The sequence below is a fragment of the Chiloscyllium plagiosum genome, unplaced genomic scaffold (assembly GCF_037043375.1).
Source record: "Chiloscyllium plagiosum isolate Xiang-an unplaced genomic scaffold, Cpla_swu_hap1 HiC_scaffold_4, whole genome shotgun sequence".
Lineage (NCBI taxonomy): Eukaryota > Metazoa > Chordata > Chondrichthyes > Orectolobiformes > Hemiscylliidae > Chiloscyllium > Chiloscyllium plagiosum.
In genome coordinates, this window is record NW_028270142.1 from 73,159,650 (window position 1) to 73,185,982 (window position 26,333).

At 41.7% G+C, this 26,333-nt stretch overlaps 1 protein-coding gene across 9 annotated transcripts in view; it reads left to right on the forward strand.

The window, feature by feature from the left end:
- oxr1a (oxidation resistance 1a) overlaps positions 1 to 26,333 on the forward strand; it is a 583,533-nt gene that overhangs the window by 423,316 nt on the left and 133,884 nt on the right. For all 9 annotated transcript variants that reach the window (XM_087986357.1, XM_087986351.1, XM_087986354.1 and 6 more), the window contains 2 exons: positions 12,985 to 13,169; positions 19,800 to 20,596. In XM_087986357.1, the coding sequence (XP_087842483.1) occupies positions 12,985 to 13,169; positions 19,800 to 20,596 (982 nt within the window). The remainder of the gene's footprint in view (positions 1 to 12,984; positions 13,170 to 19,799; positions 20,597 to 26,333) is intronic.

Consider the following 26,333-nt stretch of genomic DNA (forward strand, 5'->3'; position numbering starts at 1 on the left):
CTGCTGCCTCACAGCGCCTGAGACCCGGGTTCAATTCCCGCCTCAGGCGACTGACTGTGTGGAGTTTGCACGTTCTCCCCATGTCTGCGTGGGTTTCCTCCGGGTGCTCCAGTTTCCTCCCACAGTCCAAAGATGTGCAGGTCAGGTGAATTGGTCATGCTAAATTGCCCGTAGTGTTAGGTAAGGGGTAAATGTAGAGGTATGGGTAGGTTGCGGGTCGGTGTGGACTTGTTGGGCCGAAGGGCCTGTTTCCACGCTGTAATGTAATGTAATGTAATCTAATCTACTCTGTAAATGTTGTAGTTTAAGGAATAACCTAATCACACATTGATTCTGGAAATAATCTAATCACTTTACATTGTTTTTGGGTGACATGTGACTGTGGGAGAGTGGCCAGGCGTTGTCTTGCGTGCATGACTGACTATGATATAAAACATTGTATAAAGGGAGGACCATTCCCTTGTTCAGAGAGCCTCGCTTGACACTTTTTGCAAGCATCATGGAGAGTGTTAAGTGATCCTCCAAAATCTTATACTTGCTTAAGTAAATTGTAGCTGTTGAGATGTTGGCGTATTGCAGTTTTTTTTTTAGATTAGATTACTTACAGTGTGGAAACAGGCCCTTCGGCCCAACAAGTCCACACCGACCCGCCGAAGCGCAACCCACCCATACCCCTACATTTACCCCTTACCTAACACTACAGGCAATTTGGCATGGCCAATTCACCTGACCTGCACATCTTTGGACTGTGGGAGGAAACCGGAGCACCCGGAGGAAACCCACGCAGACATGGGGAGAACGTGCAAACTCCACACAGTCAGTCGCCGGAGGCGGGAATTGAACCCGGAGCTCTGGCGCTAAGTGGCAGCAGTGCTAACCACTGTGCCACCGTGCCGTATCAAATGTGTAAGAATCTCAAGAAGGCAACCTAACATTTGGCAACGAGAATGGGAGGAAAAAGAGGTTAGAGTCCCAGTGGAATTCAGAGGTTAGAATCCTCTAATTTAAGGCACCAGAACATAATATGTAAGATAAAGGATAACTACGGTATCTGTCTCAATCACTCTGCCTTAGACCGGTTGCCAAGAGGGGACATCCCCCACGTGAGGTTCAGGACCCTGAAGTGGGTGTGGAGACTGAGGAGTCTGGACTTGTATACAGAGATAAGTTAGGAAGTTGAGACTTCAAAATAAGTGTGACACACAGATAAATTGGGTGTCGGAACCCCTTTTGAACGGTTATGGCAGGATAACCACCAAAATGAACATACTAAGCATCGGTCTTGACAAATATTTATAAATTCCTTATAAAATTTGCTGGGAAGTCCTACAGGACGAGGTAACGTTCCATTCTGGAGTTGCCTCATTGCCTCCTGCACTCCTTGCACTGACAGTGAGGCCAAAAGAAGAGACTCTTGTTCGGGAGTCACACCCAGGAGATCCAAATTCTTGAAAAAAAGATGCTATCCAGCCCTCCCATCCTCAGAACATTTAGATTGGTATAGAATAAAATTTCTGAAATGTCACATTGATCCTTTTAGAATCGCTGGTTAGGTTTCCAGTAATGTCCCTGATCGAGTTGATGGCTTGAGGCTTGATGCCTTTTCCTGGTAAGATATGCTAAGTACTTGCCCGGTTTATCTCCATGCTGAAACAACCTTTGTTTTGCAAATGTAAGCTCCTTCTTAGCTGTCTGTGTGAGCATGGAGTTCAGTGTGGACCGAAGCGCTGTGATCCTCTGTAATTTAGCCAGCGGGGGCCTATGGGGTGGCACAGCGGTTAGCAATGCTGCCTCACAGCATTAGGGACCTGGGTTCAATTCCCGCCTCAGGCAACTGCCTGTGTGGAGTTTGCACATTCTTCCCGTGTCTGCGTGGGTTTCCTCCGGGTGCTCCGGTTTCCTCCCACAGTCCAAAGATGTGCAGGTTAGGTGAATTGGCCATGCTAAATTGCCCGTAGTGTTAGGTGAAGGGGTAAATGTAGGGGGATGGGTTGCTCTTCGGAGGGTCGGTGTGGACGTGTTGGGCCGAAGGGCCTGTTTCCACATTGTAAGTAATCTAATCTAATCAAAGTATGCCTTCTTGGCTGCCATCAGCTATGTTTTGAGCAAGCGTTGCTGCTCACCCTTCTGCCGTTTCTTACTGGCAGAATCGGCAGTAACTAACACCCTAGCATGGGCTTTTACAGTTTCCCAACGAATGGATGGATTACTGCCTGAGCCTGAATTAATTCGAAAAATGCCCTGAATTCAGTGGATAAGTATTCAGTAAACTTGCCCTCCCTTAAGATGAAGGGATCCAGTCTCCAGAGCCTTGAACCTACCTTAGTGTCCTTACTCTTGACCATTAGATACACTGGAGCGTAATCAGAGGTAGTGATATTGCCAATTGGACATGACACCACAGAGTCCAAATGCGCTGCGGGAGTTAAAAATAGATCAATTTTGGTATGACATTTGTGTGGGCTGGAGAAAAATGTAAAATCCCTGTCTGTAAGGCAAAGGCATCTCCAAATGTTTACCAGTCCTAGTACAACACGTGCATCCCTTAATTGCTTAGATCGTGAAGATATCAGGGGACCTTTGGAGAATCTGTCTACTGTAGAATCTATTAAACTATTAAAATCCCCCACATGGGTCTGGGTGGGTTGTGCATCGGCGTGGACTTGTTGGGCTGAAGGGCCTGTTTCCACACTGTAAGCAATCTAATGATAATATGCTGCGGTGCGAGGCTAATCAGGTTAGAAAGTGCGGTTACCAGGCATGCATGGACAGGGGGACAGTAAACATTTAAGGTCTCGTATTTTTCCCTGTCTATCAAAGGTTTAAGGATTACGCATCTCCTGTGTGTGACTTTAAGATATTCGAACAACTTAAATGGGCGATTCTTCCTACTAAGTATAGCCGCTCTCCTACTTGTAGTATTGAAAGATGAGAAATAAACCTGGTCATACCCATTCTGTTGCAATTTCAAGTTTTCTGCATCATCCAAGTGTGTGTCTTGCAACAAGGCGAAATCCACCCTTTCCTTTTTAAGACTGGAGAGAGTACCTTTTTCCTCTTGATCGGCGAGTGGCTCCCTTAATGTTCCAGGTATACCACTTGAACACATCCTTAGTCATAACATTCTACATTAACATTTAGACTCCAGAGAGGGAAGAACTGGAATTACTAATCGCTGAGCTTCAGTAAAATAAAATCCACAAAACATAAAAACTACATATACTCAAACAGCTACAACCAACAAATCTATAAAACTATGTACATCAAAAACAAAAAAGCAAAAAAAGCGCCAAAAGCACTGATTAGAGGAATTTTCCCCCCTATCCAAAGGGGACACTTAAACATCGCAAAACCCTCCTAGCCATCCCAACCACCCTCTTAACTTCTCCTAGCTAGGGTTGTGTCACCAACACAGCAATAAAAGATAAAGTGACAGTAAGAAGGAAAGAAAGATTAGTAATATACATAAGTAAGTTAAAAGTAAATATGTCACCCATCCCCTGGTATAACTTAGAAATTAAAGGTACATTCTCTATCCATCCCAAGCATCGTCTAACGCAACTTATTACCAACAAAAAGGAGACTTGGCCAAGTTCTCTCTAAAGAAGGACACACCCAAACAACATTGTTATTCAATTGTCTGGTTTAAGTTAGCGTGTCCACAAGGTTCTTTGCTTTCTCTGGTGAGTCAAATAAGTGTACAGATCCATTATAGTTAAGCTGAAGAACCGCTGGGTATCTTGCAGAGTACTGGATCCCAATTCTCTTAATCTCCTCTTGATGCCGTCGTAGGATTTCCTTTTCTGAATCACCGCCACTGAAAAATCTTGGAAGAACATGACCCTGAAGCCTTCGCACAGCAATGCCCTTGGACCATTCCCCTGGGCTCTGGAAGCTTCCATGACTCTATTTGTCTTTATAATGATGGAACCATACCACGACAGGGCGAGGGTGCTGGTCCATACCTGGCCTCTGTGCTGCAACCTGGTGGGCTCTCTCAATCTTTATCCTTCCCTTTTCAGCCTCCAAGCTAAGGAATTCTGGCAATCACTTCAAAAAATTCCACTGGTTGCCCACCTTCCATTCTCCTTTGGCAGACCGACAACACGGAGATTCTACCTTCTACCCCTGTTCTCCAGATCATCCACCAGATCCAGTAAACCACAGACCCTGCGCTTCCAGGGCTTCAATCCAACTCTTGGATGAATCAGTCTCAACTTCTACCCCTGTGACTCAACGTTCATGCTCAGCAGTCCTTTTCCCCAGGTCTTCCAGCTGCTGTTTGTGCTTTTGCAACATAGCAGAGACCAGGGCCAGCTTGTCCTCTATTTTTCCTTCGATCTGTTTTCCCAGGACCTCGCGAGATTTGGCGAGCTCCTTAACCAAGGCCTGGTGAGTAAGCAAGCCTGCTGACTCAGTGGATTGAGCCGCGGCCGTGGCTTTCGGCGAACTCCCTCCTTTCTTTGGCATTCTCCTGTAGCAGAAACAAAGGTAAGTGAAATTTTTTTATGTTCAATAGCTCTTTTACCACTTTGTGGCTCACAGGGACTTGGCTGTTTCTAACTCTGTCCTGCTGATGATGTGGTGCAGAACCCAGTACCGTGACCCTCCTAGATTGCTGCCATCTTGAATTCCACCCCCCCCCCCCCCCCCCCCGAGTTTTATTTCTTTGAGTCTTCATAGCAATTGATAGAACAGAATGGCTTGCAGGGCCATTTCAGAGGGCACACACTCTTCTTTTCTGTAATTCAGCTCTTCTGTTCATGTTTGGACCATTGCTATAATGAAATGAGGAAGGATGCTTTAAAGGTGTGATCACAGAGTTCAGAGTCATTATGTTACTGTCAGAGTGAAAGGTAAAATTGTTAGAATTAGAAGCAATGGATCGATAAAGAGTGTGAGGTTCTAGTGAAGAATACAAAGAATCATATGTTAGATATAAACAATTGGGTTCATGTGAATCCCTTGAGTAGTATAAAGAATGTAGGAACATTCTTAAGATGGAGATCAGGAAGACAAATAGAGGATATGAGAGAGCTTTGGCAATTAAAGTTAAAGTTAATCCAAAGGGTTTCTATAAATACATTAAGAGCAAGAGAGCAACTAGACAGAGGGTAGGGCCCTTAAAGAGCTCATCTTTGTAGAGAATCTCAGGAGATGGGAGAGTTATTAAATTAATATTTCATGTCAGCTTTTACTGTGGAGAAAGAAATAGAGGCCAGAAATCTCAGAAATAAATATTGATGTTTGAACACCATTTACATGATAGAAGGCGAAATGCTGAAGGTGATAGAAAAGAAAAAGGTGAATAAATCGGGACCTGAACAAGTGTATGTGGGAAGTTAGGGAGAAAGTTACAGGGCCTTTTGAATAATTATTTGTATAATTTGTAATTATGGATGAGGGGCTGCACAACTGGAGAGTGGCTAATATTGAGCCTTAGTTTAATAAAGGAGGTAAAGAGAAGCCTGGGAACTGTACACCTGAGAGTCTGGCTTCGGTGATGTGTAAATTGTTCAGTGATTCTGAAAGATAGGGTTTATATGCATTTGGAGAGGCAAGGAATGATGAGGGGAGAGTCAGCATGGTTTTGTTCAAGGGAAATAGTGTCTCAAAACTTGATTGAATTTTTTGAGGAAGTAACCAATAGGATTGAGGGTAGAAAGATGAACATTGTTTACTTGGACTTCAGTAAAGCCTTTGAGAAGGTTCTTCAAGGGAGACAAATTAGTAAAGTTAAATCCTGTCTGATTCAGGGTGAGCTTGCCAACTGCTTACAAAATTGGCGTGATGGTAGGGAGTTGCTTTTTGGACTGGAAGCCTGTGATCAGCAGTATTCCACAGGGCACAGCAGGTCAGGCAGCATCCAAGGAGCAGGAGACTCGATGTTTCGGACATAAGCCCTTCATCAGGAAGGGCTCCTTGGATGCTGCCTGACATGCTGTGCTTCTCCACAACCACGCTCTCGACTCTGATCTCCAACATCTGCAGTACTCACTTTCTCAAGTGTTTTATAGGGATTGATTCTTGGACTGCTTTCATTTATGATTTATATAAATGATTCAGATGGGAATATAGAAATCATGGTTAGTATGTTTGCAGGTGACACCAAGATTGGTGGTATAGTGGTCAGTAAAGAAACTTATTAAAGATTACAAAGAGATCATGATATGTTGGGTCAATATGCTGAGTAGCAGCAAATGGAGATTGGATAAATGTGAGATGTTGCATTTTGGTAAAACAAGCAAATTTATATAACTAAAAATAGGGCCTTGCATCGTGTTTTTGAACAGAGGCACCTATATGTCCAGTTACATAATTTTTTTGGAGTTTGCATTCCATATAGATAAGGTGGCTAAGAAGGCTTTCGCATACTTGCCTTCATTGTTCAAATCTTTAAGGATAGGAGTTGGGATGTCATGTTGAAGTTGTACACGACATGGTGAGGCCTCTTCTGGATTATTGTACCCAGTTCTGGTCTCCCTGTTAATGGAAGGATATTATTATATCTTTCAGAATCAAATCTAACATCTTAACCATCACCGAAATATGATTCTCAGGTCTACAGTTCCCAGGCTTCCCTTTATGTCCTTTCTTAAACAAAGGCTTAACATTAAACAGTCTGCAGTTATCCAGCACTTTATTTGTTTCCTTTGTAACTATAAAATTATTCTTCAAGGGGCCCCGCCATTTCCTCCCTAACTTCACACAAAGTCCTGGAATATACTTGTTCTGGTCCAGATTTAACCATCTTTTATTTTTTCTAAGTCCTCCAGCGTTTCCTCTTCTATGATGTGAAGCGATTTACCAGAGTGTTGCCAAGAATAGAGAGTTTAAGTAGTATGGATATGCTGTGACTTCATTCAGTGGAGCGTAGAAGACTGAGAGGTGACCATATAAAGTTTTGTAAAATAATGAGGGGTATATGGAGAAATTAAGAAGGAACTTAAATTCAGAATTAGGAAGGTTAAAAGAGGCAATGAAGTGTCTTTAGCAAATAGGATCAAGGAGAATCCAAAGGTTTTTTTATACATATAATAGAAAAAAAGAGGGTAGCAAATGAAAGAATAGGCCCACTCAAGGACAAATAGGGAGGTTATGCATGGATCCTCAGGAAGTGGGAGAGATTCTTAATGAGTACTTTGTATCGATATTCACCAAGGGGAAGGATATAGAGTCATACAAATGTACAGCACAGAAACAGTCCATTCGGTCCAACTCGTCCATGCCAACCAGCATCCCAACTCAAACTAGTCCCACCTGCCAGCACTTGGCCTATATCCCTCCAAACACTTCCTGTTCATGTACCCATCCAAATGCCTTTTAAATGTTACAATTGTACGAGCCTCCACCACTTCCTCTGACAGCTCATTCCATACACTTACCACCCTTTGCGTGAAAAGGTTGCACCTTAGGGGTCTCTCATATCTTTCCCCTCTCACCTTAAACCCATGCCGTCTCATTCTGGACTCACCCAATCCAACCAACTATGCCCCTCATGATTTTATAAACCTCCACACGGTCACCCCTCAGCCTCCGACACTCCAGGGAAAATAGCCCTTGCCTATTCAGCCTCTCCCTATAGCTCAAATCCTCCAACTCTGGCAGCATCCTTGTAAATCTTTTCTGAACCCTTTCAGGTTTCACAACATCTTTCCGATAGGAAGAAAACCAGAACTGCACGCAATATTCCAAAAATGGCCTAACCAATGTCCTGTACAGCCGCAACATGACCTCCCAATTCCTAAGCTCAATACTCTGACCAAAAAAGGAAAGCATACCAAACGCCGCCTTCACTGTCCTATCTATCTGTGACTCTACTTTCAAAAAGCTGAGTGTGCACTCCAAGGTCTCTTTGTTCAGGAACACTCCACTCCCTAAGATCTTGCCATTAAGGATATAAGTCCTAAGATTTGCTTTCCCAAAATGCAACACCTCATTTATCTAAATTAAACTCCATCTGCCACTCCTCAGCCCATTGGCCCATCTGATCAAGATCCTGTTGTAATCTGAGGTAACCTTTCTTGCTGTCCACTGCACCTCCAATTTTGGTGTCATCTGCAAACTTACTAACTATACCTCTTATGCTCACATCCAAATCATTTTATATAAATGAGAAAAAGTAGAGGACCCAGCAGCAATCCTTGTGGCATTCCACTGGTCACAGGCCTCCAATCTGAAAAACAACCCTCTACCACCACCTTCGAGCCAGTTCTGTATCCATATGGTGAGTTCTCCCTGTATTCCATGAGATCTAACCTTGCTCACCAGTCTCTCATGGGGACCCTTGTCATACAGAAGATGATTACACACCCGCCCAATGCTATTGTCCATACACTGTATTCAACAGGTCCATATTTTGGTGGGGCAAATGTTGTTAAGGACTAGATCATGTGACTGATGTTGAGGTCAGGGAGGAATGTGTGTGTGATTGCTCGAGACAATGTCATTGTATTGAAGGAGGAAGTTTTAGGTATCCTAAATTGCATTAAGGTAGACAAGTCTCCAGGGCCAGATGGGGTCAATCCAGGTTACTTCGGAAGGCAAGGGAAGAAATATCTGATGGCAGATATTTTCACATCCTCGTTGACCACAGGTGAAGTTACAGAAGATTGGAGATTAACCAATATTGTTCCGTTGTTCAAGAATGGAAATAGGGATAATTCAGAAATTAGAACTAGAGGGCATAGGTTTAGGGTGAGAGGGGAAAGATATAAAAGAGACCTAAGGGGCAATTTTTTTCACGCAGAGGGTGGTATGTGTATGGAATGAGCTGCCAGAGGAAGTGGTGGAGGCTGATACAATTGCAACATTTAAGAGGCATTTGGATGGGTATATGAATAGGAAGGGTTTGGAGGGATATGGGCCGGGTGCTGGCAGGTGGGACTAGATTGGGTTGGGATATCTGGTTGGCGTGGGCAGGTTGGACCAAAGGGTCTATTTCCATGCTGTACATCTCTATGACTCTATAAAGGCCAGTGAGTCTGATGTCTGTGGTGGGGAAGCTCTTAGAGAAGATATCAAGGGATAAGATAAATGCACGTTTGAAAGTAAATGGACTAGTTAGCGACAGGCAGTATGGTTTTGTATAGGGAAGGTCGTGTCTCACTAACTTGATTGTCACCTCTTCAAAAAGTTCAAGGTAATTGATTAGGGAAGGGCTGTGAATGTACTTGTTATACCTTAATTTGATAAAAGTCCCACATAGCAGGTCGGTACAAAAATTAAAATCACCACGTTGGTGATATTGACCCAACATATTATGATCTCTTTGTAATCTTAGATTAGCTTCTATACTGACCACTATACCACCAATCTTGGTGTCACCTGCAAATATACTAACTATGCTTTCTATATTTTCATCTAAATCATTTATGTTAAATGATAAATGAAAGCAGACCCAGAATCAATCCCTGTGGAGCACTAGGAGAAGGTGAGGACTGCAGGTGCAAAACTGGCTTGGTCATAGAAGACTGAGGGTAGTGGTGGAAGGGTGTTTTTCGGACGAAAGACTGGAACTAGTGGTGTTCCACAGGAATCAGTCTTAGGTTCTCTGTTGGTTGTAATATGTCCATATGATCTGGAGGAAAATATAGGTGGTCTGAATAGCAAGTTAACAGATGATATGAAGATTGGTAGAGTTGCTGAAAGTGATGATGGTTGTGCGAGGATACAACAGGATATAGAAAGGTGAATTGGACACAGAAATGGCAGATGGAGTTTAATCCAAACAAATGCAAAGTGATGCATTTTGGAGGATCAAATTTAGCTATGAATTATACTTAAATAGCAGAACCCTTTGGAACATTAACTTACAGTATGAGTTAGCAAACCATGTTACAGTTATATAAAATCTTTGTTAGGCTGCTTTTGAAGTGTTGTGCGCAGTGTTGGTCACCACACACCAGAAGGTCATGGAAGCTTTGGCAAGAGTGCAGAGAAGGTTCACCAGGATGTTGTCTGGTCTTGAGCCTTAGCGATGAATAAAGGTTAGAAAGACTAGGATTGTTTTCACTGGAAAGCTGGCAGCTGAGAAGAGACCTGATGGAGGTCTACAGAATTATGAGAGGCATAGAAAGGGTCCGCCCATTGTTGAAGTTTCAAGTACAAGGGGGCAAGGTGAGACGGATAAAGTTTAAGGGAGATGTATGAAGGAAGCTTTTCATCCAGAGAGTGGCAGGAGCCTGGAACACACTGCCTGAAGAGGCGGTGGAAGCAGGCATGTTTAAGAAGCATCTGGATCGTTACATGAATAGGGAGGGAAAAGAGGGATATGGACCAAATAAAGGCAAAAGGTTTGTTTTTTAGTTTAGTTAGGACATGATGATCAGAACTGGCTTGGAGGACCGAAGGGCCTGTTCCTGTGCTGTACTACTTTTCTGTTCTTTTGCATCAAAAAGGTGAGTGGCCTTTTCCTGAGGGTGGGGGGATTTCAAGACTAGGGACATATATTTAAGGTGAAAGGAGAAATTTTAAAAAGATATGAAGGACAATTTATTTTTTACACGGTGGTTTGTGTGAGGAATGAACTTGTAAAGGAAGTCGTGGAAACGGATACAGTTACAACATTTAAAGACATTTGATAAGTGTATGAATAAGAAATGTTTGGAGGGATATGGGCCTGGAGCAGGCAGGTGGGACTTCTTTCATTTTGGGTTTGTTTGGCATAGATTGGTTGGGCCAAAGAGTCTGTTTCCACAACTGATCCTACTGGAATGGAAACTGTGCATCAGTGAGCAGGTTATTGTTGAACAAGTGCTGTTTGTTAGCACTTGGTGACACCTTCTATCACTTTATTGCAGATCAAGAGTAGACGGATTTATCCTGCTGCTTTGTGTACAGGAAATACCTAGGCAGTATTTCATGTCTTGTAGATGCCAGTGTTTTCACTATGACATTTTAAATTTACTGGGTGGTTTAACAGCTTGATGTCCTTCCCTGTCCTCCTGCGTCTGGCTTGATTCTTTATAGCCAATAATGCTCTATGGGAAGGAAATCTACCCCCAGGAATCACTCCAGCTTATGTTTGTGTTTCATAAACTTATCAATTATCTTTTTATTCTGAGGTTTTTGGTTGCCACAGTTATACAGAGCAGTTAAGATGCCTCCCCCAGTCAATGGTACAGGTGTTATTATAATGTTCACTCAGAAGAATGATGTTGCAAAATACCTTATCAAATGAAGAATATGTTGATCTATAATTAATAGTATACATGGAAATTTAGCAATGTTTTACAACAACATTCCATTCAGCAATGAATGGAATGACTAATAATGTTGTTGTAGCATTGGGAGAGAATTTTCCCTCTTCCAGTATGAATGGCGACATGAGGTTTTTGGGCAGGTAGATGAGACTTTACTTCAGCAACTCTCAACCCAAAGGATGATACCTCAGTGAAACAGTTGAGAACAAAGAAAATTTACAACCCAGGAACAGGCCCTTCGGCACTCTACGCCTGAGCCAATTCAAATCTACTGTCTAAACCTGTTACCAATTCCTAGGCATCTGTATCCCTCTGTTCCCCACCTACTCATGCATTTATCCAGACACCTCTTAAATGAGTCTACTGTGCCTGCCTCCACTACTTCTGCTGGCAACGCATTACAGGCACCTACCACCCTTAAACGTTGCACCTCTCACCTTGAAAGCATGACCTCTCGTCATTGAATCCTTCACCCTGGGGAAAAGCTTATCTCTATCTACCCTGTCTCTTCTCTTTTCATGATTTTGTAGACCTCAATCAGGTCCCCCCTCAATCTCCTTTTTTCTAATGAAAACAATCCTAACCTACTCAACCTCTCTTCATAGCTCACACCTCGCAACATCCTCATAAACCTCCTCTGCACATCCTCTTGATAATGTGGCAAACAGAACTGTACACAGTTTTCTAAATGCAGCTAAACCAATGTCTTGTACAATTTTAACATGACTTGCCAGCTCTTATACTCAATACCCCGTCTGATGAAGGCACCATATGCCTTCTTGACCAGTCTATCCACCTGAGCAGCCACCTTCATGTACAATGGACCTGAACTCCCAGATCTCTCTGCTCATCAACTTTTCCCAAGGCTCCTGCGTTTACAGTATAGTTCGCTCTGGAATTAGACTTTCTAAAATGCATCATTTCACATTTGCCTGGATTGAACTCCATCTGCCACTTCTCCTCCCAACTCTCCAGTCTCTATATTTGCCTGTATTCTTTGGCAGTCTCCTGTGCTTTCTGCTACTCCACCAATCTTCGTGTCATCTGCAAACTTGCTGATCATACCAACAGTGCCCTCTTCCAAATCATTTATGTATATCACAAAGAACACCACTGGTCACCTTTGTCCATTTCGAAAAACTCCCTTCAACTACTACTCTGTCTCCTGTTGCTCAAGCAGTTCTTTATCCATCAAGCTAGAACACCCTGCACACCATGTGACTTCACGTTCTCCATTAGTTTACCATGGGGAATCTTCTCAAACGCCTTACTAAAGTCCATGTATGTGACATCTACAGCCCTTCCTACATCTATCAACTTGGTCACTTCCTCAAAGAACTCTATTAAGTTGGTAAGGCGCAATCTCCCCTGCACGAAACCATGTTGTCACTGATAGGTCCATTCTTTTCCAAATATAAATAAATTTTATCCCTCCATACCTTCTCCAGCAACTGTCCCACCACTGACATCAGGCTCACTGGTCTGTAGTTAACCGGAATATCCCTACTACCCTTCTTGTTGTCCTCCTGTAGGTGAGCACCCCTCCAGCACCTCACCTGTGTTTAAGGGTGCTACAAAGCTTGACTGGCAATACATTGGAGCAGTAGCTCACATTATGTACTTGGATTCCATTGCATATTTTAACTACTTAGTGTGCAAACTCTTGACAACGTGGCCTTTTATTGAGGTAGAAGTGCACAAAAGCAGTGCTGGAGTAAGGCAAAGAGAAAGTGTCATGTCAGAGATTCACACAAGTGTGTATGTTTCTTTTCCATTGCAGGGTGCTGTCAGTGGAGTACTTCTTGTGACACCCAACAACATTATGTTTGATCCTCACAAACATGATCCTCTCGTAAAGGAATGGGGCTGCGAGGAATATGGTATCATGTGTCCCATGGAGGAGGTCCTTTCAGCAGCCATGTACAGTGACATTTTGGACAATAAAGTCAAAGAGTCTTTGCCTGTGTAAGCTACAGTGTTTACTTCTCATGAACAGTTATGGTGTGCACATCTTTGTTATGAACCATGGTATAGTGAAGCTCCCAGGAATAATTACTAATTTAAACGACTATTCTAATCCTGCTGAACAAAGTAAAATAGCTGTCTGGCGGTTCTGTTTTTCTTTGCTCCGTCACTGACTGAGAAACCTGTAGGCTTACTTATTTCAAAGCATCACTTATGGTCAGAATGGATTGTTAAGTGATGAGTTGTTACATATAAACAAGAAATTAGAAAGTAGACCATTCAGCTCCTCTAGCCTGTTCTACCATTCAATAAGATCAGTATTGATCTGATCCTGACACCTACCCAATAATCTTTGACTCTGTTCATCAAAAATCTATCTACTGCCTTACAAATATTTATTGATCCTGCCTGTTCTCTGGCAAAGAGAGTTATCCAGACTCGTCACTCTCGGAGAAACAATTCTCATGATTTCTCTCTTAAATGGGAAACCCTTCATTTTCTCAGTATCTCCAAGGTCACATGTCTCCCAGAAGGGGAGGCATTTTTTAGCATCCACCTTGAGGTTAAGTCAAGTCACTCCTCTTGAGACTGCTTCATATTGCAGTTATGTTCTTTCTTAAAATCAAGAGGCCAGAATTGCAGATACTACACCAGATGTGGCATGAACAAAGCCCTGTAGGTGGTATGGTGGCTCAATAATTAAGGTGCCTCACGGCATCAGGGATCCATGCTCGATTCCAGCCTTGGGCCACTGTCTGTGGAGAGTTTTCACATTCTCTTTCAAGTGTTCTTGTTGCGTCCCACAGTCCAAAGATGAGCACATTGGGTAGATTGACCATACTGAAATTGTACATAGTAATCAGCGATATGTTCAGCTTGATGGATTAGCCATAGTAAATGTGGGGTCACAGGATGCGATGGGGGGGTGCTCAGTGGGATGCTCTTTGGAGGGTCAGTGTGCGCTCGATGGGCCGAATATCCTCTTTCCACATTGTAGGGATTCTGTGATTCTTTAGAACTGTAGCAAACATCTTTATTCTGTTAAAAATCTCTCAACACCAGGTTATAGTCCAACAGGTTGTGTGATTTTTAACTTTGTACACCCCAGTCCAACACTGGCATCTCCAAATCATCTTTATTCTGAGCCTTTACAGTAAATGGCAACATTCTATTTGCCTTTCTAATCGATTGCTGTATCTGTATTGCAGATTTTTGTGATTCATGTGCTAGCACACGTTTCATTCATCAGAGTTCTAATATCTCTTAATTTAAATAACGTAACATGCTTCTTTTTGTTCCTGCTGAAGTCATTTTCATATTTTGCCACATTATGCTCCATCTGCCAAAACGTTTTTGCTCACTTAACCTCTCTATTTGTAACCTCTTTACCTCTTCTTTACAACTTGCTTTCCAAACTATCTTTGCAGCAGTAGTAAATTAAGCAGCCATCGAATCATTTATGTGGGTTGTAAATAGTTGAATGCCCAATGCTGATTCCTATGACACTCCAGTTTTTACATTGTACAAACTTGACATTTGCTATTATCATGTAAAGAATTCATGATACTATAGATGGAAAAACAAGTTAGTTTGGATAGAGGATTGGTTACCTAACATGTTTTTCCTTCTACACCAGGATGAATTCTTTATTTTTGTGTAGTAACTTCTGATATGGCATCATATTTAATGCCTTCTGGAAACTCAGATGCACTAAGTGTTCAGGTTCTCCTTTATCCATATTGTTGGTCAGGTTCCTCCATAGAAACTAATCAGACCTGATTTTTTTAAAAATAAAAATCACGGTTAACTAATTACTTTTTATAACCATGAACTCTAAATGTTCCCAATAACACATTTTAGGTTAAGTGGCCTAAAGTTTCCTGCTTTCCTAAGCCCATCTTTTCTTGACAGCAAAGTACATTCATTATTTCTCAATCTGATGGAAACTTTTCTAAAATTCCCAAGGGTCTGAAAATTAAAACCCTACGTATCATCTTTCGCTGCAACCATTTATTTTAGGACCCTGGGTGAAGTCTTATCAGGATCTGGGATTTGTCAGCTTTTAGTTCTAATAATTTTCTTACCCTTTTCCTGGTGATTTATAATTGCTGTACATTCCTTCTTCACTTCAAGCTCTGAAGTTAGAAGTGTGTGCGGGAAGTTATTTGGTTCTCTACAATTCAGGTAGTTGTAAAACGTCTGTTCTGTTCATTTTCCTTATTTTCTATTCTTAATTCCCTCAATTAACTCTTTGGAAAATCAGTCCACTCAGAGTCATAGAGTCAGGATCCTGCAACATAGAGACAGGCTCTTTGGCTCCAAGCTGGTCCATGATGACCAAAATGTCCATCCATGCTAACCCCATTTCCCTGCACTTGGTCCATATCCTCCTAATCCTTTCCTATCAATGGGTTTGTCCAAATGCCTTTTAAATGTTGTTAATGTACCCGCCTCAACCACTTCCACTGGTGACTTGTTCTGTATGCCTACCACCCTCTTTAAAAAAGATTATCTCTCCGGTTCCCTTTAATTTGTTCCACTCTAACCTTAAACTAACCCCGCTGTCAGTCAGAGATGGTCCAGGAGTAATGGGCCCAGCACCTGCCTAGTGCAGTCCGACAAGCATCCTTCCACTGCTTCCTACCATCAAGTCAATTTTGTATAAAATTTGCCTGCTCACCCTTGATGCATGCGATCTAACCTTCCAGAGCAGCCTCGCATGTGGAACCTTATCAAGGGCCGTACTGAAATTCGCATAGATTATATCCACCACCCTATCCTCGTCAACCTTCCTGGTCACTTCTTCAAAGAACTCTAACAATTATATAAAGGATGATCTCTCACTCATAAAGCCAAGCCTGACTACTCCTAATCAAACCTTGTCTTTCCAGATTCATGTACATCTTATCCCTCAGAATATTCTCAAGTAACTTACCCACCACAGATGATAAGTTTACTGGTTTAGAGTTCCCAGGCTTTTCTTTGCTGCCATTCTTGAATAATGGTGCAGCATTCGCGACCCTCCAATCTTGGACCTTATCCATGGCTAATAATGATGCAAAAATATTCCAGTGCCCCTGGAATTCTTCTCTAGCCTCTTGCAGTGTTCTTGGATCTATCTAGTCAGGACCGGACGATTTAACCACCTTCATACATTCTAATATATCCAATACCTTCTCTACTGTGATATGGACTGTCCCCAAGATATCCCCACTAACTTCCCCAAGTTCCCAAGTCGCCTTGTCTTTCTCAAAGCTAAACATTAGGAACCTTTCCCCTCTACTGCGATTCTACACATACATGTCCACTATGGCCCTTCAAGGGTTCTATTCTCTCTCGAGTTATTATTTTTCCTTGAACATACTTAAAATACTTGTTTGGGTTTACCCTAATCATCTTAGTCAATGCTATCTCATGTTCCCTTTTTTGCCCTCTTGATTTTATTCTTCAGTAAACTCCTGTATTGACTATATACCTTCAGTGATTCCCTTCATCCCAGCTCCCTATATCTGAACTACGCTTCCTTTTTTCTGATCAAAGCCTCAATATCTCTTATCATCCAAGGTTTCCTATTCTGGCAAACCTTGATCTTCACTCTCACAAGAACACATAGACCTTGAACTCTAGCCATCTCATTTTTAAAGGCTTTCCACTTGGCAGAAGTCCCTTTGCCTGCAAACAAACCCCTGCAAGGTCCTGTCTAATGTGATCAAAATTTACCTTGCCCCAATTTAGAACTTGAACCTGTGGACCACTTTTGTCCCTTTCTATAACTATTTTATAATTAATAGAATTATGATCACTGGTCCTAAAGTGCTCCCCCACTACCACCTCCATCACCTGCCCTCCCTGTTTTCTCAAGAGTAGGTTGAGTTTTGCGCCTTCCCAAGTAGGATCCTCTATATATTGCTTGAAGAAACCTTCCTAAACACACTTAAATTCCACCTCATCTAAGCTCTCAGTGCCCTGGCAGTCCCGGTCTATGTTAGGAAAATCCCCTACTATGACAACCCTATTGCTCCTGCACTTGTTATTTACTCCATTCCTTTTTAAATATTACAAAAAAATCTTATTGTCTGATTTAATATTTATGGCTAGCTTACTCTTCTTCTGATTTTTCCTGATTTTTATTGTAATTTTACTCATTGCTATTTTTCACACTCTCTGCGATTGTCTGACTTAATACTAACTTTCACAGATTTGTACAATTTTTTTTTTTTCAAATGTGATCGAATATTCATTGGTTACTCAGTGCATTCTTCCCTGTGAATCTCTGTCATTGAAATTGATCATTGAGTCATATGAAGTGTCTCCTTGAACGTATGCCACTGCACTACCATTAACCTAATTTCCCAGTTCACTTTAACCAGATTTTCTGTCTTTATACCTTTTTAGAATTGTGTTTTATTTTGGTCTAAAGTCTTAGTCTTAAATCCAATTCTCTCCTGGAAATTAAACAGATTTGTCAATTATTTTAGCCTGAATGACTTGTTTATGATGATTTGGAGATGCCGGTGTTGGACTGGGGTGTACAAAGGTAAAAATCACACAACACAAGGTTATAGTCCATCAGGTTTATTTGGAAGTATTAGCTTTTGGAGCACTGCGCCCTTTGTCAGGTTGCTAGTAGACAGAATTTATAGCACAAGACCATAGTGTCATGCCACTGATATATTGAACAAACCTAGATTGCTGTTAAGTTGCAGGTTTAATATATAAATCCCAGAACTACTTTTGAGTCACATTCCCAAGATAACTTAAAGTGACTTCTCAGCTTAGACAATGGACTAAAGGTGTGAGGTTTGAGTCAGATTGGTTCTACTTCCAAAGTAGGAATTTATAAAATGTCACATGTATTGACTGCAGATTGTGTGTGTTTTGAACAAAATAGAATGTATCTGCAAATACTAATTTAGCCCATAGACTTGTGCGTGCGTGGATGCATGTGCACATTTGTGACTGAGTATAAGCCTGTGAGAGGGTGTGTGCATAGGTGAGTGTGTGAAAGGTGTGTGTTTGAGAGAGAGCATGTGTATGAGGGAAGGTCTGCATGAGTGTGAGAGTATGTAAGGTTTTGTGTGTGTGTGTATATATCGTGGAGTGGGATCATCTGTAGTGTGACATGAGCCCAAGCCTCAACCAGGACCTTTATTCATTAGAGTTTAGAAATATACTCCAGTGATCTTAGTGAAACTTAGAAGGATCTAAGGGGACTTCACAGGTTGGATGTTGAAATGATTTCATTCTGGGGTAGGGGAGAGTTTCAAGCTATAAGATCTAGTTATAGAAAAGGATTAAGACAGATGTCTGCAATTCTCTACTCAAGAGAGTTATGGAGGCTGAATTAGTGAAAGTTAAATTGTGGCAGCCTGAATCAGATAAGCCAGGATCTTCTTGAATGGTGGGGCAGCTTAAGTGGCTGAATGGCCGACTCCTGCTCATATTTCTTAGAATCTAATTTTCATACAATCGAAAAATAACCTCCGCTTCAGGGTTTTAACCAAGCACTTCTTACCTGGAACTTTGACTAAACTCCTTTATAATGAGGTAATCTATTAAAAACAGTTTTTAAACTATCTCAGGTCCAAGTATATTATGCATCCAGCTTCAGCCAAGACCCTACAGAACGTTGCAAACTGAACCGACGTTTTTATTTTCCAAGCTGTGGGTTCTTCCCCTAATCAAAAGGTCTTCTGGCATCCTAAATTGGAGCCCCATACATGACCTGTTCACTCATAAAGTTCCCCTGAGTACCCAACAATCTATTACTCACCAGTAAGTCTTTTTATCTCACATTAAAATAAATCACCATTGCTGGAGTAGTATTTCCAAGTTCTTCATTCAATCCTTTCGAACATACACAACTTGTGCCACTAGTTCAAAATTTAAAAATTAATGTCAAAAATAAATAGTATTAACATACATATAAATCACACACCTTGCATCTCACAAAGATAATTCTAGAGTTGTGAATGTACACTTACTAGTGAAGACTGAAGAGGCTGGGACCTTTTCATGTAGAGGAACCTGATGAGAGATCTTTAGAATCGTGAAAGAAGGCAAAAGTAGTGAAGATGATTCTACTTATAGATGAAGATGGTCACCAGATACTGGTGAAGTAATTCAGGAAGACCTTGCTGAGATGATGATTCTTGAAGGATGCTAGATTAAGTGACTGGCCAGAAAATTAGTAGGTGAGTTAGGAAAATTAGGAAATTGAGTCTAAAGTTGGTAACTTTGAATTTGCCCGCTTCAGGAGAAGGAGTAGAAAAGTACTGTTATTAAATCACGAAATCCGCAACACTCCGTTCATATCTACTTTGGAGCTTGTTTTTATGTTTATAATCTATCCCATTATATTTATGTTTTCTGTTTCAATGCGCAAATTCTGAATTATGGAAAATGGATGGAGAAGTGCAAGGACCATGCACAGACAGTTGAAAACTGAGTAACTTTCAGTGCTTGAACTGTCAGAGGATGAAGGATATAACATTCACAAAGAATTCTTTAAGAGGGATAACTGCTGTGTGTGAAATGTCTAAAATGTATTTGGTATGCAAGCACAGAAATATGGTCAGTTAGATCCATACTGGAATTTGAATTTTTGTTTTTTGTTTCCTTTTCTGCCAGAGAACCAGAACGTCCTGGATCAATCAAAAATGCAAACCAGATAGATGAAAGAGCACGAAGCAGTGCTGTTGAAGTTGACTTTAAACGAGACCTAAGGAATGGCAGCATGAGCACAACTACCAGAAACACAAAGGAATCCTTGTTTGAAGATGCGTTCACTGAATCTGAACTCTCCCCAATCCGAGAAGAACTGGCCTCTGATGAGTTTAGACAAGATAAGTCATCTGTAGCCTTATCAGACAGTGTGCAAACCATAAACCAGTCTGCAAGGGAGAAGTGCCTCCCTTCATCTACAGAATCATTGGAAGTGAAAGCGACCAAGCAAACTAGTGCTGAAAGTCTGTTGACTCATGATAGTGATGTTCCATGTCATGAGCTGGTTGAAATGAAGGGAAGTGGAAACCCGGAGATGGAAATCTCCAAAAATAAACACCACCCTGATGATGATGGTCATGCTGTACACCAAACTGAGGATGAGCAACAAGCCACTTTTAGTCACATTTCGGCTTGTGACCACAAAGATGCTGAAGCTGAAGGATTGGGCACCGAGTGCAGAGCAACTTGGAGTGCACCTGTTTCTGACTTATCAGGGATATGCAAGGAGGAAAATACTGATCAGTCCAGTAGAGCGGGCGAAGAGCTTGTTCCAGATTCTGCAAATGATGTCGAGGAACTCAGAAAACTCTGGAAAAGCCATGCTATGCAACAGGCTAAGGAGCAGAGGGAAACAATGCAACATGCAGCCAACAAAGACATTAATCCAAAAACTGGGCAAGCTGCAGAACGATCTGAAGAAGGTATATTGATGTATTAAAAATTCTATGCTTGGGTGGGTACAATGAAACAGATTGTAGTTGAAGAAAGGTGGATATTTTTATAGATTCACATTCTGAGGCTGATGCTGCACCCATAGAAGAGAGAACAATACAGCGCAGAACAGCCCCTTCGGCCCTCGATGTTGCGCCGAACTGTGAACTAATCTAAGCTTATCCCCCTACGCTATCCCATGATCATCCATGTGCTTATTCAGGATTGTTTAAATCTCCCAAATGTGGTGCAGTTAACTACATTGCCAAGCAGGGCATTCCATGCCCTTTTACCACTCTGAGTTAAAAACCTGCCTATGACATCTGTCTTAAATCTATCACCCCCTCAATTTGTGATTATGCCCCCTCATACAAGCTGACGTCATCATCCTAGAAAAAGATCATCTTGTATGACCCCTTTTAGCCGCCGCCTTTTCCAATGAAAACAGATTAGGGGCCTGTATGTATTTGATATAACATGATTTGTATTTTCAGAATGAGAGGAACCAGCTTCAATTTTGTTTTCCCTCTCACAATTGTTTTGTCCTTCAGTTGCTATTTTAAGTATATTTCTGCCCTCGTGGGGCTGGGGGTGGAGGAGGAGGGGGAAGAAGGATAAAAGTAGCAAGAGGAAATATGCTCTAATTCCTAATTAATATCACTCCTGTTATAAAAGATTTTGAGATCTCAGCAATGCTCTGTTACTGTGGCCTACCCAGAGGGAGTGCATGAGGTTTCACAGAGCTCCATAGTAGGCCATTACCAAGTATCATTGATAACCCCTTCCCAGTGACAGGACTGAAGTCATTTGCCACAGGAAGACAGTGAAAAGAAGGAATTTGGACAAATTCAGAACCTTTTGAACAAGTTCTGCATTTGAATTATGTGGACACTTTCATAGTTCAGTTCCTATCCATGTGAGTACAGCTTCCAAAGAGAATCATGCAGCAATTTGATGTACACAATGAAGTTCAGTTTTGGACTGCCAATCTCCTGTATCCTATTGATAACTCAAAGGGGTCCAGTCTGGTATTGGGTCAGTTTATTGTTTTTGGTATCTCTTACAGTTAGCAGCGGGCAAAACACCTCTTCCATATGGAATTGAGAGATGGAGTATGTTGATGGAACATCACTATATTGAACAGATGCTGGAAGTTTTCTGGCTTTTTTTTTAAAAGCCAGAAGAAAAAGGAATGCTTCTTACACCCCGAATGCTTAGCTTTTGTTGATGCGTGTTTGAGTCCGGCAATCACCAGCTGTTGTGTGAATCCAGCAATTGCTGGCTGCAGCTGCTGGTTCGTGCAGAGTGGAGAAGAACCAATTCTTAAAGTTTACAAATTATTTTATTAATGTATTGAATTATTTCTTATATAAACTTTAATTTATAATAGAATATATATTTTCCCACAAAAAGAATTAACAACCTATTTATACACCCACTCAAGTCCTCTGACACTCTGAGTAGTCACAGACTATAAAAGATAATACCCGAATCTGGATAATTGTTTTGCTACTGCTGAGGAGCGCTAACGCTGGCTACACACTGCTCTTGCTCTTCATATCCCTGACATGGAGTCAGATTTGGTTTCTGGAATTATCGCTGCCTGTATACCTAGAGGGTCTTCTTTTATCCTCTCTTTTCTTATCTTCCTCAAGTCACGGTGTCTTTACCCCGTTGGCTGAGGTTCATCTGTTAATTGCATGTCTTTACCTTATTGGCTGCAGACCAAGGTAGCATTACCTAATTGCCCCTTGTCCAAATACGTTTCTGCATTACCTCATTTTTCTTAATTTTTTTGAAGAACACGGATGGTACCAAGCAGTACCTGGACTCTGGTCATTTTCAGTTCACAAGCTGTTTTCCCCCATGTGTCAGCAGCTTTTTTCTATATTGAGCATTCCTAGCCCCAGGCAGTACCTCTGTGTTTCTGCAGCCTCCTGGCTAGCATCTTGTTTTCAGGAGCATGTGTCCGATTGGTCTCCCCGTCTGTCTGTTTGTGCAGCAATAGTGATATACATTATATAATAAAATATGTATAAAACATGCTTGTAGATATAATATATAAAATCATGCATAGGGTATAGTATATATCAAAAATTTGAATTCAGTGTTTCCATAATGTTCCTTCTGTTTCATTATAGCCTCTGCTTCCAATCTTCGTATAGTTTAATTTATTCTAAGGTGACATACATTGAGGATGGCGATTACCAATGTACATAGAATCACTACTACAGCATGTGACAGAACTCTAACCCGTAGATATGTTTGAACATTGCCTTCTCAATTTCAAAGCCTATTCCACGATCTGCAACAATCTAATTATTTGTGCGTGTTCAATCCATTGATGGATTATTCCTTTGCCTCTCCCACAATGTGTGTCCAATCTGCTGTCAGGTACAGAATAGGTGGTAATTCATGGTAACATACCTCTGCACCTCTTGATCTGTATCAGTACATTGGATTGTGACGTTTTCTTTTAACCACCATCCTGGTTACTGCCTGAGACATAACTTGCTCACTAATAACCAGATCAGAGGTTAAATTGTTAATGTCTACATTGTGCCCTTCCAGAGGGCACTGTCTCCATCCCTTGGTATAGTTCATAACTGCTGTGGTTATGTAATACGTTTACTCTGTAAGGGCATATTGTAGAAAAGACTGGCTGTTTACAGGTAGAATGAATACTGAACAGTCTTAGATACTGAAGCCTAAGTCTCTGCTTCATAATCTCTTTACGACAGGCTCATGATTCCCCCCACCTCCCACCTCCCCAACCCCTGTTGGTGGCATTTAGACTGATCAACTCCTTTCTCAGCGTTATCCATTATAATAAATGGTGGATTGCTTCACGAGATCCAAGTACCCTCATGATTTTGTCCACATGATGGACTCTTTTTAAAGAGTTGGTCAGATTGTTCCTGTGGCAGGAAATATGAAGCACTGTCCCAATGTGATATTTCCCTTTATCCTTGTCACAGGTACCTAACACTTTATTAGTTAAGGTCAAACTTCTGAGGTGACATTGAGGTTGCTCTTCTCCAACCTGTTTTGTTAACTATTCATCTGACACCCAGTCTGCAACTTGGTGTGCTTGAAGTTGTGACAAATTAGTACCAGTCATAGTTAACACCCAGCTGGGGAAAAACAACATGCACCTCAGCCTTGAGTCTCCTCAGAAGTATTGTACATAGTGTCAATGATCAAATTTGTTGTATTCTGTAAAGGTTTTAAAAATTTTAGAGTGCCCAGGGTAACTTGTGATGCATCCTGACCTATTTGATTGGTCTGTATCTGATCTAAGTAACTTTTCCAGTAATTACCTGCATTTTCTTTTGGAGGAAGAATCATATCTGACTTTCTAACTCTGCTATGTCCAAGGTGTTGACAATTGCTACTTCTGACAAATATCCTGACTGTGCTAAATTCCAGTAGTCCTCTTTTCTTTCTGCCTGCATTGGACTTGGTTTCATTTGTGCTCAACTGTTCATCAAGGAGGTGAACAAATAATTGTGATGGATGGGCACCATTCTGGAGCAGCGATTTCAATTAAATTGAAAGCTACCTGCACATGCTGATATCTTGATTCCAAAGTGACAGATTTTCCTGTCTCTTCTGTGTGGAACAAAGAATAAAGAACATTTACAGCCTAGGAGCAGGCACTTCAGCCCTGCAAGCCTGAGCCGATCCAAATCCACTATCTAAACCTATTGCCCAATTCCTAAGCATCTGTATCCCTCTGCTCCCCACCTGCTCATGCATCTGTCCAGACACACCTTAAATGAATCTACCGTGCCTGCCTCTAGTACCTCTGCAGGCAAAGCGTTCATGCTAACCTACCACCCTCTGTGTAAAGTACTTTCCACATGTATCCCCCTTAAACTTTTCACCTCTCACCTTGAACGTGTGACGTGTGAACGTGTGAACATTGAATCCTTCAACCTGGGAAAAAGCTTATCTCTGTCTACACTGCCTATACCCTTCATGATTTTGTAGACCTCAATCAGGTCCCCCCCCATCAATCTCCTTTTTTCTAATGAAAACAATCCTAATCTACCCAACCTCTCTTCATAGTTAGTACCTTCCATACCAAGTAACTCCTCGCAAACCTTTTCTGCACCCTCTCTAAAGCATCCATATATTTTTGGTAATTTGGCGACCGGGACTAAAGTGTGTAGTTTGCGTATTCTCCCCATGTTTGCATGGGTTTCCTCCCACAGTTCAAAGATGTGTAGGTCAGGTGAATTGGCCACACTAAATTGCCCATAGTGTTAGGTGCATTAGTCAGAGGGAAGATGGGTCTGGGTGGGGTAACTCTTCGGAGGGTCAGTGTGGAGTTGTTGGGCTGAAGGGCCTGTTTCCACACCGTAGGGAATCTAATCTTCTAGCATGAAGCCTACACCTTTTGTTTTATACCAAGATTTGCTACATCTAGGTGCTGGTATGGTTCCACTCACAGGGGTGGGGCATGTGGTGGTCGGCTTCCTATCGGTCCTAAAAATTAAGAAGGGCCCCGGCTCCCAAGAAAAAACCTCTGTCTACATCTCTCAAAGGTCTCTTCTTTCTCTACCCCCTTCTTGTACTATAGCATCCTTTGATCCAACCAATTTCCCTGAATTGCCTTGAATATCTGCCCCAGTCAATTTGCATCACTACCCCAATTTGTGTTCACATAGGTGCAGTCCCAGTGAACCATAATTTTACCTTGTCTGTCATTTCCTGGTGGTTGCTCAGTAAATAGACCCATAATTTGATGAGTGATTTGCCCTTCTGGGATTGTCACCAATGTCACCTCAGAATCTGTTACATGATATTTGCACCCCTGTTCCTTCTGGTATGCCCAATGTCTTTCCCATACTTGCCAACCCATCCACTCCCATGTAATATAAGTCCTCTTTATGCCCTTTGTTAGTCTGTGTTATCTTGCACTGCGGAGCTGAGTTTGTTTTTGGTCACAGGATAGTCTTCTAATGTTGATGCTACTTGAGGCATGGTCGCCCATTGTGGTACTCTGAAGCCAGTTCACCCGCAGTCCAAAACATGGTCAATTCATAGCAACAAAATCCCACGTTCTAGGCTGGATCTCTAATATACAAGTGTAATTTCTGTTCTTATTGACGGTCTTATTTCCACTTTACTTTAAGTCCAGGTTCTCCATAAACGGAGCCAAATTTGTTCTCAATTTGTTTCAGATTCTAATCGTCTGTTTTGTTGAATCTTTTGTTTTAACGCTTTTTCTTTCTCTTTCGTTGTTTTTGTTCCATTTTGTACGTGAATCGCCAATATCAGGTCATTTTTCAGTTGTCTCCTCTGATAGCTGCAGCTAGTCCTGCTCTTAATTCTCCTGACCTTGGAATCTCAGAGCATTGTTATATCACTTATCACAAGCCAATAGCAGTTGCCTTGTTTCTCTGCTACTAACTTCAACTGATTAATGTGATACCAGCGACTCTTATCTGGTGTTGTCAATACCTTGTAAACAGATGGACTAGCTCTATCCACTATCTCATAGGGACCTGCAAACTTTGGACTCGAAGTGGGCTGGTCTATTCTGATCATTACTTTTTGTCCAGGACTCAATGCTATTGGGCTGGCTTTTGCATCGAAATAAACTTTGTTTTGCTGTTTCTTTTTGCCTGTTGGTGAGCTGCTATGTAATTTGCCTCCTTTACTGTTTTCACCAGCAGTTGTACCCACTTTTCCAATATAGTTCTGTCTATCTCTGGCTTG